At 40.5% G+C, this 18,407-nt stretch overlaps 2 protein-coding genes across 13 annotated transcripts in view; one reads left to right on the forward strand and one right to left on the reverse strand.

Annotated features, from left to right (window-relative positions):
- Positions 1-18,407, reverse strand: part of adap2 (ArfGAP with dual PH domains 2) — a 67,436-nt gene that overhangs the window by 5,407 nt on the left and 43,622 nt on the right. For 2 of the 4 annotated variants that reach the window (XR_011354833.1, XM_069929836.1), the window contains exon 10: positions 11,985-12,213. Coding sequence is in view for 3 of the 4 variants with exons in the window: in XM_069929836.1 (XP_069785937.1) it covers positions 11,985-12,213 (229 nt within the window). In the remaining variant the exon portion in view is untranslated. Of the gene's footprint in view, positions 1-1,857; positions 2,037-8,115; positions 10,433-11,984; positions 12,214-18,407 lie in introns of those variants that run through there. The other 2 variants (XM_069929838.1, XM_069929837.1) reach the window with 2 other exon arrangements.
- Positions 29-18,407, forward strand: part of tefm (transcription elongation factor, mitochondrial) — a 76,779-nt gene continuing 58,400 nt past the window's right edge. For 2 of the 9 annotated variants that reach the window (XR_011354834.1, XM_069929842.1), the window contains exons 1-2: positions 552-4,061; positions 4,937-5,015. Coding sequence is in view for 5 of the 9 variants with exons in the window: in XM_069929842.1 (XP_069785943.1) it covers positions 4,059-4,061; positions 4,937-5,015 (82 nt within the window). In the remaining 4 variants the exon portion in view is untranslated. The other 7 variants (XM_069929844.1, XM_069929847.1, XM_069929845.1 and 4 more) reach the window with 7 other exon arrangements.

Genomic DNA, 18,407 nt, shown 5'->3' on the forward strand with positions numbered 1-18,407 from the left:
TGCTGTGTCTTTAATGCAAAAATAAAGGTAAATGTATTGGAGGGGATCTTACTGGTTATATTTCTGGAATGAACTAGGTTCTGTATATCTGTGTAATCTCTCTGCATGTTTTGTGGTAGCCCATTAAGAATTTTAAATTCATATTGGTGGCAAAACCTAGGTCAGTAAAATGCAGAAAGATGTTGAAAATACTTGGCAGGTTGGGCAGCACCTGTGGAGAAGAAATATTATAATTTCAGATCAATGACTTCCTCGTCACACCTAACACCTCATTTTTTTTCTCTCTCACCATGTGTTGCCTGACCTGCCCATGCATTTCCAGCATTTCCTGTCTTTCAAATTTCCAGCATCTGCAATTTTTTTGCTTACTAAAAATGTATTTAAAAACCTTTCTGGAAAGATTGTGGAGTGAATGCATGGTTTATGGATGTAGAATTGACCACACGTGATGCTAAAATTGGAATTTATTTCTTCTTCCTGTAGCCCTGCCATGGGACAGGCTGTGGCTGAATCTTATTGTCCTCTCAGTCTGAGGCAAGTCAGATTTCATTTTATTCCTTTCCAGGGGCTTTCACAGCTTTTTGTGGCTGTTGGATTTCTCTGTCCCCAAACTTGTAGCAAGTTTGGTGAAGGCCCTTTTTAAAATCACTTTTTAGTAACATAATGTATTGTGATTGTGTTTGACTTGAGAGCAAAGTGCTATTTGCTGGATATGGGGGGCTTAATTATAGTGGAGATTAGAATACTATCAAAGTTTACATTGCAAGGTAATTTTTTTTTTAATTTTCCCCATTTTGAAATGTTTTCCAGTCCACAGGTTGAGAACCTAGTAGTTTCCAGAGATTATGTCCAAATTTGTACTTGGATTTTTAAATGATTCTTCCTTGTATCTGGCAAGTGGGACATTGCTTGGTTGCACTTAACATTAAACCCTTGGATCAGAGAGGTATTAATGTCATAACTTCATACAATGTATAAAATGCCAGGGATTGGGATTTACATCACTTGGATTAGACAGTTTTAAATATTCTACTCAGCTGATGAAGGAGAATTAAAAGTAAAGACCATCTGTCATTGCCCAAGTGATCATGAGAATTCTACTTCAATTTACGCACTTTATAAAATTGGGTATGTGCATACTGAGTTATGCACTTCCATTTCTCCGCAGTTTTTGGAAACTAAATTATTTCTTATTTTGCCCTTGAGTGTTTAAGGCAATTCACATTCAGCACCACTTCACAATTGGGGATTCAGAGGCAATTAACATTGCTCCAGAAAGTTTTAACAGGATGTTGTGTGGCTCAAGAGTAGGTGTGCTGGAATACAAAAAGAAATTGATTTTAAAGTGTTGCTTGACTGACAACATTTGTAGAACACAAGGAAGAATTCATTCCTTTCAATGTTTAATCAGCCTGGTTCTGGTATTTTCACCATGCTCGTGGATTTAAAAAAAATTTTTTTTGCAGTTCTGCCCTGGTGCTCATAGAGCCAGAACCCGTCCTGGTCAATGAAACACATGCAAATCTTGATTCCATGCAATTCAGGCCTGACGTGATCTCAAAGAATTGAGTTGAAGTGGTGGTGAAATCTCACCAGTGGTAGTTTGTTGCACTTGGTAATGCCTGATGAAAATCAAACCAATTGGCCAGTCCTGGTGAATGAAAAACATGTGAATTCCACATTCAGAGCATGTCTATTGGCCAGCTTGATCTTTTTAATCAGATCTAATACCACCACCTTTTCATGTGGGCATGACCTCTGAAATATCTTATTTCCCCACTGTTGTAGTCACAAAATTGTACTGCTTGGAAGCGGGCGCTTTGGCCCAACTTGCCCTCCCTCACCAACGAAGCTAGTCCCTTTTGCCCACATTCTGCTCTAAACATTTTGTCTGTGTTTATCTTGAGTGAATTTTGAATGTTACGATGGTCCTCACTTGTAGCATTTTCTCTGGCAGCTCCTTCCACATACATCTACAATCCTCTGAAGGTGCCCCTCGAGTCCTTTTCAAATCTTTTCCTCTGTCCTCTCGTCTGCTGAGAAAAGAACTGTGACTGTCATATCAGTGCCCTTCATGATTTTTATAAACTACTCTTAAATTCTCTCCCATTGCCTTGTATGCTCATGGAAGACATCCTGCCAATGTTCTTGTTATATCTCTCTCTCTCTCTTTTCCAACACCTTTTCCTGCTTAATATCTTTTCTGTAGCTAGGTGACCAAGACGGTGCACAATAATTGAAGTGCCGTCTTGCCGTCATCTTTTAAAAGTGGTAGCATAATATCTTTCCTCCTTTACTAAGTGCTATAACCAATGAACCCAAGAGCTAAATGTCACCTTCTTCACCCTGTCAACCTATGTCACTATTTTCATGGAACTTTATATTTTTGTAACATACTCTGATTCATGCCCTCAAATCTCTGTTCGACAGTACTTCCCAAGGCTTCATTATTAACTATGCAAGTCCTGCCCTGATTTAACCTACCAAAATTCAGCACCTTGCACTTATTCGAATTAAATTCCACCTGCCGTTATTTGCCTCAGTTTATCCAAAATTACAACAGTTCTAGATCACTGTCCACTCTACTCTTATTTTGGATGCCATTAGCAAACTTCTAGCTACATAGTTACTATTAGATGACAAACAAACATTTGTTTTTGAGACTTGTATTTAATTTTAATTTACCAATCCACTTAAAAAGGAGCCATTCTTTTTCCTATCTGCTTAACTCCTGCACTCTCCTTTTTCTGTGGCTCCACTGCCTAAACTGCTTGCAAATTTTGGATGTCTTTTTAGTTCCTATATAGAAAGACAAGTATTTCATGCAAGTATCTACTTTAGCAACCTGCTCCAATGACTTACAAGCACCCAATCCATCATAAATTGTTAGATTACTTTACCTCTGTGCCACCACTTTTCAATTTGCACTTCCATGTATTTGCCCACAGAAGGCATTAACACTGACTTCTTTGGTTTCTTTTAGTCCCCCATCCCCACCATCTTTCTCTCTTCCCCACACCCCTAGCTCCTTTCCCCAGCTCTGCTTCCTAAGAACCCCAAACAACATGCCCCACCCAATTCCATGAATATCCAATTAACCCCTTTTTCTGTTGGTCTGTTCTCCCCCAGCCCATTCTTTTCTCTGCAGCCTTTTAATTCGGGCACCTAGCTTTTTACTTTTTCCATGAAGAAGGGCTCGGGCCTGAAATGATGGTTATATTTTTTTTTACCTCCTATGGACACTGTTCCACCAACATTTGTGTTTTTACTACAATCACAGCATCTGCAGACTTTTGTGTTTCGCTTTGCCCACTTGTCGGACAATCACCTCCTGAAGGACATTTATTTCTTGGTAAAGTTGATTTGTACCATCTGCAAACTTGACTTTCTTTAATGGAGAAAAATTGTCTTGTTTTGAAGCTATTCATTTGCCATGTGTCCTCATCTGTATGTGGTTCTATATCTTTTTTCCCCAATTAGTTCAGTACTTTTATCAAATAGATTTTTTATATGTTGTAAATGCAGCATGAACTCCAAAGTGAACTTGTTGAGTTAACTCTGTTCGTTTGTTAGTCAGACAGATTTGCCTCAAACTGTTAGTTATCCCTTTTAACCATCTTCAAGTGAGATTTCTGTGGGCTTAATCCTTGATTGCTTTTTGAACAGGATTGTATTATTTGTATTTCTCAAGTTTTATATTGCTCCCATGCCTGAAGAAGACCAGGGGTGCTGTAGTCTCCATTATTGGGGTTTGCAACAGTATTAAAAACTAACAAATTTTAACAAATGAATGAACCTGCTTCGAGTACAGTAAGCTTTGCATTGCTTACCTCCAGTGAATACACAGAATTTTAATTTTCAGGATTTTTGTGGAGATGAATGTTAAATTCAAATGGATTGGATATAGATAAAATATGAATCACAGCTTTAAATCTTTGATCTGGTTATGATAAACATTCAACTTTTGGCTCCTTGTACTATTTCTACATTCAGATTTCATTTAACCTCCTCTTTCTGAGAAGAGTCGACTGATGCAAAAGTAAAGAAGTTGTTTATCTATGGTAGGCCAATTGATGGAACACATTTTGATTATCTCTGAAGACGGAGGTGCAATTTGTGGCTCAGCAATGAATGGAAAATTTGTCCCTCCAGTTTACGCTGGTGCAAACTAACTTTTTTGCTGCTTGTTCACTCTGGGAGTTCTCAAATGTTCAAAATGTTTTAAGATGGGAGTTCTTTTTTATGGTTCAAGGTTGGGATCAAGACTTGTTCCACTTGTTCACCAGTGCTGGGAATGTGCAGATATTCTTTTATAGCTTGAAGACCCTAACTGGCACAGGACAAAAAAACTTTTTAATAGTATTTAGTGTCGCCTGCTGCAAGATTTTACGAGGATTTAGTCTGTGTCCAGTGTTGAAGAGGTAACAAAATTATTGAATAATTTGGGGTTATAATTACATCAAGACTAGAATTTTTTTTAATTTAAAAAAAAAGAATTTTGAGCTATTTCTGAAGCACCATGAACAGGAAGTGATAGAATATGCTGCAGTTAATTCACTGCACCTTAGTTTTGATGCTAGCTTTTTTTCCCTCCACTTCATTTTGGTTGTTGTGCAATATGTTTAATTTTCAGACGTTAGTGGCATAATATTGAAATAGAAATTTTAGATTTTTTTTTTGAAGATCATTTGCTTTCTGCACGAGTTTTTTTTTGTATAAAATTGGGTGAACAAGAATTTGGTGCGTCCATGAAAATGTTTGTACCAAATCAGCACTGAATGGGAAAACTTGTCCCTCCAATTTGAATTGCTGCAAAATGGGTTAAATTATAAGTGATTTCCATTCAGATGATTGGGTTCTCAATGTTCAGCATATTTTTGATATGGAAATTCCCTGCACCCAAAACTGAGATTTTCTTCAACATAATTTTTTTCAGTTAACTATAACAGCAGCGTTCCGTCTCACTTGCTTTTTAACGTGTAGGAAAGGAAATGCCAAGAGGTCTGGCAGTACAGGTTAGTTTAATCTGTAAGTATCTGTTGTATAACAGCTTGGATATTAGTGGTGAAAGTTTCCAAAAGTGGATTTAGATGGAATGTCAGTAACAACACAACTTTCCAGTGATCGACAGTAAAACCTTTATTGAGTGAATTTTATTTTTAACACATGGCTATAAAATTACTTTTTCTGCTTTGGTACAGAGTCGATTAAAATGAGGGGAAACATGGAAAGCTGCGGCTGAATGTTGCATTCAATTTACAATTATGATTTGCCGATTAAATCTACTGTGAAAGGCAAAGTGTTTAGTGCTTTGAAGATTTGGTGGGTGAATGCAGTAAGCATGGCTCTTGAGCCATTGTGTGGATAGTCCCATGACGACTGTCCAGTCTGCTGAATTAGCTTATCTCACCGTATTCCCTGGGACTCACGAGCAATTGAGAATGGGATTTCACTGTCTAATTACTATTGGGAAAGCCTTCACTCAAATGTTATTTTAACGTTTTCCACAGCATTCTGATGATTGTCACTTTCTGTACTCTGGAAGAATTGTTGCTGGTTACCAAAAACTCTCTATGCCGTGAGTCAGCATTTTTCTTGGGGATGGGGAGGAAGTATTCAAGCTTCTGATTTTTATTCTAGAGGGCTTACCCTTCCATCTTTGCTCTTACACTGCCCCTTCCCAAAAACCAGCTCCTGTCTCAAAATTCTCCTATTTTTATTGCACGTGATTTTGTTAGTGGAATATCTCTTTGGTGTTGTGTGGGACAGGACATTATCCACAATTTGCAAGTCCTCAGTTGACCAGAAATTCCCAGAAGCAACCCTTGTGTTGATGGTTTTGTAATAATGCAGGCTGTAACTTGGAGGTCTTGCTATTCAAGTAGCATAACTTAAGTGAGATTTGTCAGAATCTCTGCATTTCATCTCTGATCCTTCCACTGGTAACTTAGTCTCAGCCCTTGACATTTTGTTTATGAATCCCTGTGTATCTGTGCAATTTTGTACCTCCATTGTTAAGTTTTTGGGTGAAAGGATTCAACATTAAGGGGCAAGCAGTTGTAGAATGTGATGTGGAATATTCAAATGCATTTTTCTCAAGCAAAATACTGGAGAATTTGAACCTGTAATAAAGATTGAGCTGTGAACAGACTGGAAGTAGAGCCAATGTTACTACAAGTATCCGCTGCTTAATGTCCTCTAAACGTTCCATGAAATTGGACTTAAAAAAGCTATATAGGATATTGTAGTGTACCTGTGAACTTTTTATTGTAAGTAGGGATCACTGTGGGCAGAGAACGGGGCAGTGTGATCAGTGTGGGATTGACAGCCTTAGGGAGAGACCGAGGCAGAGGGATCAGTGTGGGTATACAGTATACAATTTCCTATAGCTAGCGATTGCTTTTTTTTCTCTAAGTTGCGGACTTATGGTAACTGAATAATTATGGGACCACGGACATGTAGGCGGTCAGTCATTGCCCAAAAGATGTTAAAGTGACACATACTTGCATTTTTTATTTAAGGATAATAAACCTGGCATTCCTACCCCCTTCTGATTCTTAAATTGTCTTTAAAGTACTGTGCATCCATTCACAGTGGGGAGAGTGATCCAGGATAGTGGGCATTTGGTTAAATTTACAACTTTTTTAAGTGTAACATTTAATACAGGTTTTACTGTCAGTTGAATAAATTGTACTGGTCATTTAAATTTGATGAAATTTATATTTTAGTGTATTTATATAAACTGACTAATCTTGTCAGTATGTTGATTTGCCAATGAACATTGTCATTTGCAGGCTTTTTGTTTGAAGCCTCAATACCCAGAGATGAAATATCACTTGGCACATTGTCAGACTTTGTCAGTGCTAGATGTAGCACATGCAGGTTGATATATTTCCTGGCATCAATGTTACTCCTATTGTTGACACCCTAAAGATTGTTGGGCGAGTGGGATTCCTTAAGCCCCAAAGAGTTGTTCCTAAGGGAGAAGCAATTCCTTTAAGTGCATTTAACAAATAGAATTTCTTCAATTTGCCTTCAAATGTCTGATTAATAAAACTCATGCCTCTTAAGTATGCTTGGAGTTTTCCCTCATTATGTAGAATCTAATAACTCTATTGATACTTTTGAAGATTTTAAAATGGTGAATTTTTGCTCTTCAGTTTCTATTGCTTGCCTTGTAAGTTTTCAATGAACTGCTTGGTTACTTCACCAAAGATCACTATTAAAATACGAATCAAAACTTTTAAGTTTTGTATTGTCTCTTAACTGGGATTGGTTGATGCTAACTTTTACATTACAGAAACCATATTTTAATATTCTGTGTCATTAATTCGTTCTGGCACATGTGGGCCATCCAGAATCTTCCTTTGTGAAGATAAGGTGAATGTCATGCAACCATGCAGAATTGTTTTGGTAAGCAGGACCACAGAAGTTCCTGATCACTGATGAAAGCAAATTGTTCAAAAATTTGTACTTTGTCACATTGTTGTATTGGGGTACATCTTTGTATCCTTGCTGAATTGGTGCCACAACAAATCTTGGATGATCTGATGTTGGGACTTGAATCATGTGATATTTTGCTGGATAATTTTTTTAAATCTTGGTGAATAAAAGTCAAACGTGACATTAGGTGGTTCTAGGCCCAATGAATTTGGGGTGTAAGGAAGTATGCAGGAGCTCCGGAACTATTGTCTGGAATCTAGACCCCCATCCCCATTTCTTTTGTTTGTTACTTTTATTATTCCTGCATTTGAATCTTCTCTAGCTTCTAAATTATGTATATTTTGTCCATCATCTGCAATTCCTCTTTTTGTACACACTGCCAGCGTTGATGCTCCACCAAAGTTTACAAGGAAACCATCATCATTTAAAGTTCAAGGTTTGGAATGTATTTCTGAATGAAATAAAAGTTTACCACATTGGTGTTTCTTGGCCTAATGTGCTTGAGTTTCTTGAAGTAGAATTCAAAACAGTATCTTATTCTGGAGGTTCCTTTTCCAACATCATTTTCAAATATTCATTTATGACTTTTTTAATTAATGTTGGGTGGTCGCCATTTATATTAAAAAAAATATTTTCTGGGGAAAAAAAATTATTTTGAGCCAACTCAGCCCATGAGTAGAATTTAATTTGTATTGTTCCATGTAGTAGTCAAATGACACGGTAGATAAAAATGCAATCCACATACGAATTAGATGATTCAAGTTGTTTGCGTTATATTTACATGGGTACTTTTTTTAAAAAAAGTTCAGTGTAAATTGTTGCTTTGAAATTCCATCCTCCACTCTACCTCATTTGTTCCTGCTATGTACCTCCTTAACCAGGGCCTCATCTTTTGAAAACAAAGGTTTCCCATATCTGTTCATTTGTACTCCTGTCAGAAATAAAGACTGTACTCTCAAAATTTCATTTTTTGAAGGCCTTCCACTAATCAAGTACAACTTTGCCAATTTGTCCTAATCCATACTTGCTGAATCCTTTCTCCAATTTAGAACATCAACTTAAGTACCATAACTATACCTTTCCATAATTATCTTGAAACTAGTGGCATGCTTACTAGATCCAAGTGTTTTCTTACACATATGCCTTGTCTTGTTCCCTAACAGGAGATCCAATATTTCACTAGTTGGGGCAATGTATTGATTTGGGAAGCTTTCATTAATACAATTGACAAACTATCCCATCTAAACCATTACTGTATGGGACACTTGTCAATATGTGGAAAGTTGCAATCTCCTGCTATCAAATGTTTTCTTGCAATTATGTGCTATTTATAAATTTTCTCCCAATGTTTTGAGGTCTATAAATACGCTGTTTGTGTGGCCTTGGTAGATGAGCCCTCCAATCTATCCTGAGCACAGCTGTGACATTTTCTGACAAGCAAAACCATCCTTTTATCCCTCCCCATTGCTCCCAAACAACAGAAACGTGGAACATTGAGCTGCCCCTCGTGCAACTGTCTTACTAATGGCCACAACTTGGGCCATTTATTGTTCGATCCTTTTTCTGTACTGCCTCTGGGTTCTTGGCTATATTTTTTCTATGGGGTTTTTCTCTGGAGGTTTAACAAAATATCACTTGCAGACCGCAGACCTTGTTACTGTGTGACAGTGTTTGCTCACAAATTCACTGCAGGTTGTACAGGCCCTTCAATCTTTAATGTTGTGCTGACCTATACCCACTCAAAAAAACTCAACCCTATTTTTTGTTTCATTCTTGGGCCTGTCTAAAACTCTTAAATGCCCTAAATCTTTGTCTCCACCACCACCCCTGGCAAGGTATTCCAGGCACCCACAATTCTGTTTTTTTTTTAAATATAGATTACCCATGATGCCTCCCCTAAACTTTCCTCCTTTCACTTTGTTCAGCTGTCCCCCTGTGTTTGCTATTCCTGCCCTGGGGAAAAGACACTGGCTGTCCACCTTATCTATACCTCTCAGAATCTTGTAGACCTCTCAGTCTCTTCTCATCCTTTGCTCCAAAAATCCAAACTCTACTATCCATGCTTCAAAAGACATTTTCCAATCTAGGTAACATCCTGGTAAATCCTTGCACGCACTCCATAGCCTCCACATCCTTCCTATAATGTGACCAGAACTGAACACAATACTCGTAAGTGGTCTCAGCAGATATTTGTAGAGTTGCAACTTACCCTCTGAACTGTTGAACTCAATCCCCTTATTAATGAAGCCCAGCATCCCATGGGTCTTAATTCTATCAACCTGCATGGCAACCTTGAGAGATGTTTGCACTTGGATGCCAAGATCCCTCCATACTGTTAGTATCTGACCTTGTACTCAGCCTTCTGGTTAGACCTTCCAAAATGCATCACCTCATACTTAACTGGATTGAACTCCATCTCCCACCTTTCAGCCCAACACTGCATCCTGTCTATATCCTGTTGTAACCAACAATTTTCAGCCCCATCCGCAGCTTGAAAATTTTTAATGAATCAAACCACTTAGTGGCGAACATTTAATCAGTGAAAGATTCCAGTTAACCAAAGTAAGGATCTCAATCTTAAGACTAACAAAACTTGTATAAGTACAAAAGAGCGCTACATACATTAAAATAGAAAGAGTGATTGTAACTGAAATGTTAATGCTTGAAGGGTCCTCACTACCTTTGTCCCTATTTCCGTTTCTGGAATCTCAGTGCTGAAGTTCCAGCTGTCAATTCAATTTGTGCTTTCAAATAAGAGCACTCACTGATGGTAGAGCTTTGCTCTTTTTCTGACTATTCAAATCCCAGAAAATAGCTGGCACTGTGTTACATGGTGCATGCTGGGCCCTCCAGTGGCCAGTTAGGCTGATAGTGGTAGGGTGCTTTTATCCACCTTTGAGGTATCTTCTGATGGTAGGAAATTTGAACTGAGTCTGCCCTCAAGAGCTCTGTAATCATCACATCTGCTTGCGCCTCAAGGTAGCTTCAACTGTGTAAAAATAGACGGTCTTTGTTTTACAGGATATTTGGAAATTCACCCTAACACAATTTGTAAATTACAAGTAAATTTGAGATATAGAATAAGATTCACTGTTACAAACTGTGAGGAAAGGTAAATAAATTAACAGAAAAATCTTTTTCAGCTCTAATTTTCTGATGCATGAGCCCAAATTATGGAAGATTGTATCTAGCCTGTTTTCCAACAATACACCTTCCTGTAGCATGGGGGGGGGGGGTGGTCTTGCATTATTTCCCCACTGCATCACCCTGAATCTGAGAGTTGGCAAAGCTGGAATTTTCCCGAGCAAGGAAAAAGCATTGGTCATGTGAATAACACCCCAGGCTCCTCTTCCACACTATCCAGGAAAAGCTACACCTTGCGCTGTTTCAAATGCTGAAAATAGCACAGCATTTGAGGTCACAGAATGTGGAGAGAGAAATAAAGTTGAGAGGTGTAATGGTGCTGATCAAAAATTACAAATGGTGAGTGTAAGACATGTATGCTGGAAAGGGAGAAATGAAGTAATAAATGTTGGAGCAGCTGATCATTGAACATGCGAGTCCACAAGACTGATGTGTGAAATTGGATGAGGTGGCTGGTCCTCAGATTAATAATGGGCTTCATTGGATGAGTCCAAAAGTCAAACAATAGAGGTCAGGGTGAGAAAGAACAAAGTAAAGTGGCAAGGAGCTGGAAGCTTGGAGGAGAGGTGGGAGCCTGTGGACTGAATTATCCATTCTCCTGATCTGCATTTGGTATTTCCAGTGTTGAGCCATCAAAAGCAGTAATTGCAGTATGTGGAGTTGGATGATGTGCAAATTAATCTCTGCTTCCGCTGGAAGGGCTTTCTGGGTCTCGAGGTGATACGGAGGGAAAAAGTAAAGTGTGATCATCAGAATGGAAAGGTGAGGGAAGATTGACACCAGTGTTCATGAGGAAATGGAGGGGGAGATGCATTCGTGATAATGTGTCAGATGGCTGAGGATGATCTGCTGAAGCTGGAGCAAACTTCAGATTGGAAGGAGAACAGAAATGTAGAATGTAGCAGATTTCAGAGAACATGTCACGACTGAAGGAGAATAGATGACAGAGAGAAACAAGCAATGACAGCAAAACAAGTCCAACCGTATTGTTCCCCTCCTATCACCAACCTTTTCTTTGCTTCACCTGGACCATTCCCAGTTGTGACAGAGGCTCATCGACCCAAGAGACTGATTCTGTTGCTGTGTTGCCTGACCTGCTGGCTTGTTTGAGCATTCTCTGCTTTGTTTTCAGTTTTTAAAAAATAGTTTTGTTGCATTCTGACATCAAACTGAATTCCAGCCTGAGTTGCTGATTGGTCTGAGCAAGACAATATTCTAGAAAAGTCATGGCCCTTGGGGTTGGAAAATTACCTTATTCTACACTGCCTGAAGAGTGGCTCCTGGTACTGAGGAGACCCAAAACTGGATCATAGTCTTGGCTGCCACACACTAACTGTGTAGACCAGACACCAAAACATCTGAAAATAAACCCTTTGGATGTTAAAAGTATTTCTTACCGGTATAATCCTGAGGGGACATGGGTTTGGAAATAACTTCTTTCAAAGCCTTGATCCATTCCTTGAGGTCCTGGTCATTTTGACATGTAAATAGGAACCTCCTCTCTGGAGTATCAATTGTCAACCCCAAGTTCCACTTGTTGCCTTTGATGCCAGGAGGAAGGCCCTCTTTTACATTATACCCGTAGTCTGCATGACCAATAAACACTTCCCCTTGTGCGTAGGCATCCTGAAAGAACGGAAATGAAGTAATATAAAGTCTCATGATTGCAGGCTGGAGGGACACTCATCTGATGTTGGAAGTATAAGTCAACTGGCACAGTGAGACCCAAAAACAACATGGTGATTATTACTGGAAATTTGTTTCATTAGTGATTAAAGTTCAAATTTATTGTCAGTGTACATAAATGACATCACACAATCTTAAGATTTTTCCTGAGAGCCAGGCAGAATTTCTAACTACCAGTAATTGTACATGACTCGAGAAGAAAGAAATGTATACAAAAGATGTCTGATGGTTTAGTAACATATTCCTGAACCTGGAGGTATGAATCCTGTGGCACCAATACCTTTCCTGATGCCAGTAGTCATGTCCATCCTTGGTACTCTTGTCTAATAAGTAATTGCATAGGACATGGGGAATTACTTCTAGCTGTTTTTTTTATATATTTTCACACAAGCTTGTACAGCCATATAGTATGCCAACAATGGCAGTTCACATTCAAATATAGATATATTCATTTTATTTATGATTATATATACAAATCCATGTCTCTACCAACCCCTCCTCCACCCACACATAAAACAAGACAACTCACTCAAACTTTGACCAACAACAACAAAATTTGAACAGCAAGAAAATAAATAACAAAGGGCAGGGTTGTCACAGCTCAATGGGTGGCCTCTGGGCTGATAGTCATTCCTGACTTTCCTTGATCAGGATCAATGTGAGGGAGAGGAAGCCATAGTAAGGAATGGGGAAACCAATCACTGCCTATGTAGTGCATTTATGGCTGCCAGATCTTACAAAAGGTATCGTATTTGTTTCTCAGATTATGTTATTTTCTCCAGGGGAATGCAGCTTTGCATTTCCTCGTTCCATCATTTAATACTAAGACTAGAGTCGAACTTCCAAGTCGCCGAAATGCACTTTCTGGCCACTGCCAATGCGATAAACACAAATTGGATTTGAAATGAGGACAGCTTCATTGAAAGCCTCATGTCCATTATATTGCCCAGCAGGAACAAGTTTGGGTCCTGTGGGAATTGCTTGCCTATACTTGGCCTAGATCTACCCAAAAGGGCCCCACCTTGGTACATGAGCAGGTTGCAGGCACAAAGGTCCTGGTTTTGATCTGTTTATTTTCTGCAGCGTTACATATAACTGGTGCAAAAGGTTATATTACACCAGTCTGTATTTTGCATTGATGACCGTGGTCATGCTTTCCCAGCACGTCGGACCAGCATCTCTCATCAATTACAATGCCCAAGTCCAACTCCCATCTTTCTCTCGGTTTGGGTCCCTCTGACTGGAACAGACATTATATTTCCAAAATAAATTTCTTACTGCTCCCCCTTCGAATCAAGGCCTCTATGTTACTGCATCAAGGTAGGGCCATACTTGGACCCAATACATCCTGTAGAAAAGACCTTATTAAAAGATGGAATGTCTGATTTGGGAAAGCATATTTATTTTTTAGCTGCTCAAACAACATCAATTACCCCTGCTCATAACAGTCCTCTATGCACCTGATTCCATTACAGCGCCAGATGTCTAGGATCTTGTTACCTACCATTAATGGTATTAATTTATTAGGAGCCAGGGTGTTTTTGGGGACAGCTCCACTTTAGTGTTCAGACACTGGTTAATTTTGGTCCAGATACTTGTTTTAGTATGGGGCTGCCCATCTTCCCTGACAGCAATTTGGCGTCCCATTTGTAAATAAAATCCTCTGCCATCTCGCCAAGTGCAGAGCAATTTGTGCCCAGGATGGTACACCACCTGCCTGAAAGAAAGGTGATGTATGAGCTGCCCAATAATATTTTTTGAAGTCTGGCATTATCAATCCGCCTAGACTATAGTCCCATGTTAATTTTACCATAGAGACCCTTGGGTCCTTATCCCTCCAGAGAAACCTTCTAACTTTATGTAGCAGCTGTTTAAAGAAACCCCAGGGCAACGGCACAGGCAATGTTTAAAAAAGATACTGGAATCTTGGCAACACATTCATTTTGATGCAGTTAACCCTACCCATCAATGTGATGTCAATCAACCATCTCTTTAGGTCTTTCTCGACACTCCAGCAAGATAATAGATTATTCAAGTTACCCTCAATATTAACTCCCAGGTATTTGATCCCCTTCTGTTGCCACTTTAAATTTCTATTTTCTTTAAATTGACTTTAATTACTCTCAGTGAGTGGTATCACCTCGCTCTTTTCCCAATTGATCTTGTTCCCAGAAAGTTTCCCATAGTTCTTCAGTACAATATGCAGTTGAGGCAGAGAAGTTGCAGGGTCTGTCAGATATATCAGTAAGTCATCAGTGAATAAGTTAATTTTGTGCTCCTCCTGGCCCACTCTATAACCTTTAATGTTTGGATCCTGATGAACAGCCACCACCAGAGGTTCCATTGCCAGCACGAAGAGAACTGGTGACAGCGGGCACCCTTGACTACTAGATCTGGTAAGTGGGAAGGCTGAAAAGACCTGCCCATTGATTACAACTTTTGCCTTGGGCGCATGGTATAGCGTCTTGATTTTTGAAAAGATGGTTCCAACCCTACTTTCTCCAGCACTTTAAATAAAAAAAATTCCCACTCCAGTCTGTCAAAAGCCTTCTCTGCATCCAAGGAAACAGCCAATCCCCTCTCAATTCTAGATTGTGCCAGATGCATTACACTCAGCATTCTGCCAATGTTGCTCGCTGCTTGCCTCTCCTGCACAAAGCCTGCCTGGTCTTTGTTTATCAATTTCAGCTGTTTGCCAGGGCTTTGGCTAGGATTTTGTAATCAGTATTCAGCGGGGAAATTGGCCTATAAGAAGAGGGCACGTGGATCTTTACCCTTCCTCAAAATTGGCGTAACACTCGCCATTGTGAAAGATTCCAGGAAGGACCTTCTTTCCCTAGCCTGGTCTATCACCTCCATATTACAAGCCATTAATAAGTCCTTTAAATTCTCAATAGAACTCAGGCGGGAATCCATCCTCCCCCAGAGACTTGCTTGCTTGTGGTGCACTCAATGGTTTACCCAACTCTTTCTCTGTAAAAGGAAGATCTATACCTGCCTGTTCCTCTGGATTCAGGTGTGGGAGATTTGGCCAGGAACTTGTCCATTTGATTGGGATCCCCAGTCAATTCAGATTTATACAGTCCTTCATAGAATTTCCTGAAGGTCTCATTAATTTCCTTTGGTTTATATGAAACCTGGCCATTCCTTGTTTGTATTGAATTAATTGTCCTAGAGGCTTGTTCTGCTCTCAACTGCCAAGCAAGGACCTTGTGTGCTCTCTCCCACCTCATAATACTTTTGTCTCGACCTCATAATTGTCTTCTCCATACTATACATCTGAAGCATATTATATTCCAATTTCTTGTTTGTGAGAGCTCTATAATGGTCCTCCAAGCCTGATTCCTGAAAATCCCTCTCTAATTGGGAAATGTCTTTTTCCAATTCCTCCACTTCCCTCATAATTTTTCTTGACTGTCAATTATCTGGCTCCTCAAGTATGCCTTGAGGGTGTCCCATAGAAGAAATTTATCTGGAGTAGAGGGGTAGTTGGGTTCTTTATAAAACTACAAAACTCCAGCTTTTTCAACAGCGAAGTGTTAAGACGCCACCTGTATGCTGTGTCTTGCTTATCTGGCATATCTATAGTCAAAAACAAGGGGGAATGGTCTGAGAGAAGCTTTGCCCTATAATCGGCTTCTATGATCCTACCTTCCAATGGGCTGAAGCCAGAACAAAATTATTCTAGAGTAGGAATCATGTTGTTTTGAGTAAAATGAGTAGTTCCTCTCTCTTAGATGCTTTCTCTGCCACGCATCTATCAAATTCAGCTCCCTTATGCAGTCAGTGGTGGCTTTCGCCACTCTGGTCCTAGTTATTCATTTTGTGGATTTATCCAGTACAGGATCCAGACATCGATTAAAGTTGCCCCCATTAGAATATTTCCCTCCGCCATTGCCCTTGCCTTTGAGCCAAATGAGGAGGATATAACCTGGCCCACCCACCCCCTTTTTAGCTTTTGATGTTGCTGATCAATTAAATGCAATTAAATCGAAGGAAGGCCTGATCTATCCCCGTTTTTTAAAATGTGTGCCGAGACCCTTTTTCACTTTACTGTACTGTTTAAGCCGTTGACTTTAAAGTAACAAACTTTACATTCTTAGCCATTACCCCCGGGTTCCTCCTTTAAATGCTCCCCCAATCTCTTACCATCCTTCCTTTGCTCCACTCCATCCAAGCTGCAAAAATAACTAAGAGAGGAACAAGGACAAAGACAAAAACCCAAGAAACATTCACAGCCATACCTTCCCTTAACCCCCTATTGCTCTCCCAACATAACCTTTGCCCCATTATTACATCCACCCTCCCCTCTATTCTGTTGCCAACCTCCTTCAGTTGTCAACACTTCCCCCCCCCCATAACAGGTTGTGCCACCGGCACCCATCTACTTCTCTCCATTCTCCATCTCCTGAGCTCCCCAAGAAAAACTAATTATAACCTCTTGTCTACTTGGCATAACCTCTTTTCAGACACTTTTTTTTTGCAATTTAAATGCCAAAATATTACAGTCCATAACGTGTACACTCCTGTTGGCTAAATTTGCAATGTAATAAAAACCACTGTAGGCTGATCCCCAGTCAGACTTTACTTCTTTGTGCTCCCCAATGTGGGCAGACCTTCGGCGAATTCCCATGCCTTTTCTGGATCTGCAATAGATTTTCTTTCTCCTCTTAGTAATATCACCTTCAGGGTGGTTGGATGTCTCAGTACCCCTTTTGCTTGATCAGCCTCTTGACTGAATCAAATGCTTTTCTGGTCTTCAAAAGTGCCACGTTAATGTCTGGGTAGAAGAAGATTTTATTTCCCTCTACCTCTAAGGGGGACCCTCTTTGCACCCGACGCTGCCACTCTTAATAATTCTCTCCCTGTCCTGATAACGCAACAACCTTATCAGGACAAAACGCAGTCTCTGCCCAGGACCTGGTGTTGGGAAAAGAGATCTATGAGCCCTTTCTAACTGAATCTTTTCACCCAGTATACCTTTGCCCAGCATCTCAGGGATCCAGGTCTGAAAAAAACACTGGTTTTTTCCCTTCAATCTCTTCCCTTAGCCCCACTATTTTAATGTTATTTCATCTGCTGTAGTTCTCGGGCATCTAATTTCCTCCAGATATTATCTCTTTCATTCAGCAGCATCTCCAATTTATTACCCATATCATGTATGGTGTCCTCAGTTTTACCCACCCTTTCCTACACTTCAGCCACCCTACCCATCAGCCCAGATAGGGTACCCTGGACCTCGTCCAGCTTCTCTCCCATGTCTTGGGCTCTCTTCTCGACAGCCTGGAAGAGCCTGCCTTCTACCTGACCCAACATGTCAATTACATCATGCAGGGAGGGCTCTGAGCTCCCCTGCTTGTTTTGATTTGACAGGACTCTTTTAGTCCCACATCCCGACGGAGCTTTCCTCCACTGCTGCCTTCATCCTCTTCAGAGCTCCTAGACCTGTCATCGCTGCTGCCGGTGCTCACTATTTCTTCTGATCCATCGCTGGACCCATTGATTGTCACACTCGACCCGATATCGCTTGCTGCTGCATTGTCCGCCGCACCACGTGACTTGGCTCTGGATGCGCTGCTGGAGCAGAGGTGAGTACCGACCTCCCCCTCGATACCTGAGTCGACGCCTGTTCTTCATGGCTTCTTATCTGTCCAGGCCGGCCCGCTTCCTGCCCTCTTCAGTGTTGCTGCTCCATGACCGTTACAGACGCCGACTTTGTCTCTGCCCTCGCACATACTGGGAGATCGCCCGACCTGGCATTCCCGCTATGGGAGGGGGGCTCAAGCTTCTCCCCATCTCCAGGGGCTTCAGATCGGCTTTCTTTATGCACTTGCTGGGCGGTAGCGCTGTCCTCACCCGAGTCTCGTCCTCCCTGCTGGGTGGGTCATTCAGCTGAAGCCGCAGCGCCCTCCTCGGGCCTCGGGGCAGCCTGGCCATGAGGCATCCCCGGCTGGGCCTCTCGTTTCAATGGAGATTCTTTTGTGCTTTTAGTTGCAAATTTATTCTTCTTAGTCATTACTTATTGTAGGTTTCTTCCCATGTCTTTTTTGGTATTTTGGTTATTCAGTTGAGGTTTTTACCCTATTCTTGAAAATCCTGGGAGCTCCAGGATTCCCCCTCCTCCTACTCTCCCT

The sequence above is a fragment of the Narcine bancroftii genome, chromosome 3 (genome assembly GCF_036971445.1).
Source record: "Narcine bancroftii isolate sNarBan1 chromosome 3, sNarBan1.hap1, whole genome shotgun sequence".
Taxonomy (NCBI): Eukaryota; Metazoa; Chordata; class Chondrichthyes; order Torpediniformes; family Narcinidae; genus Narcine; species Narcine bancroftii.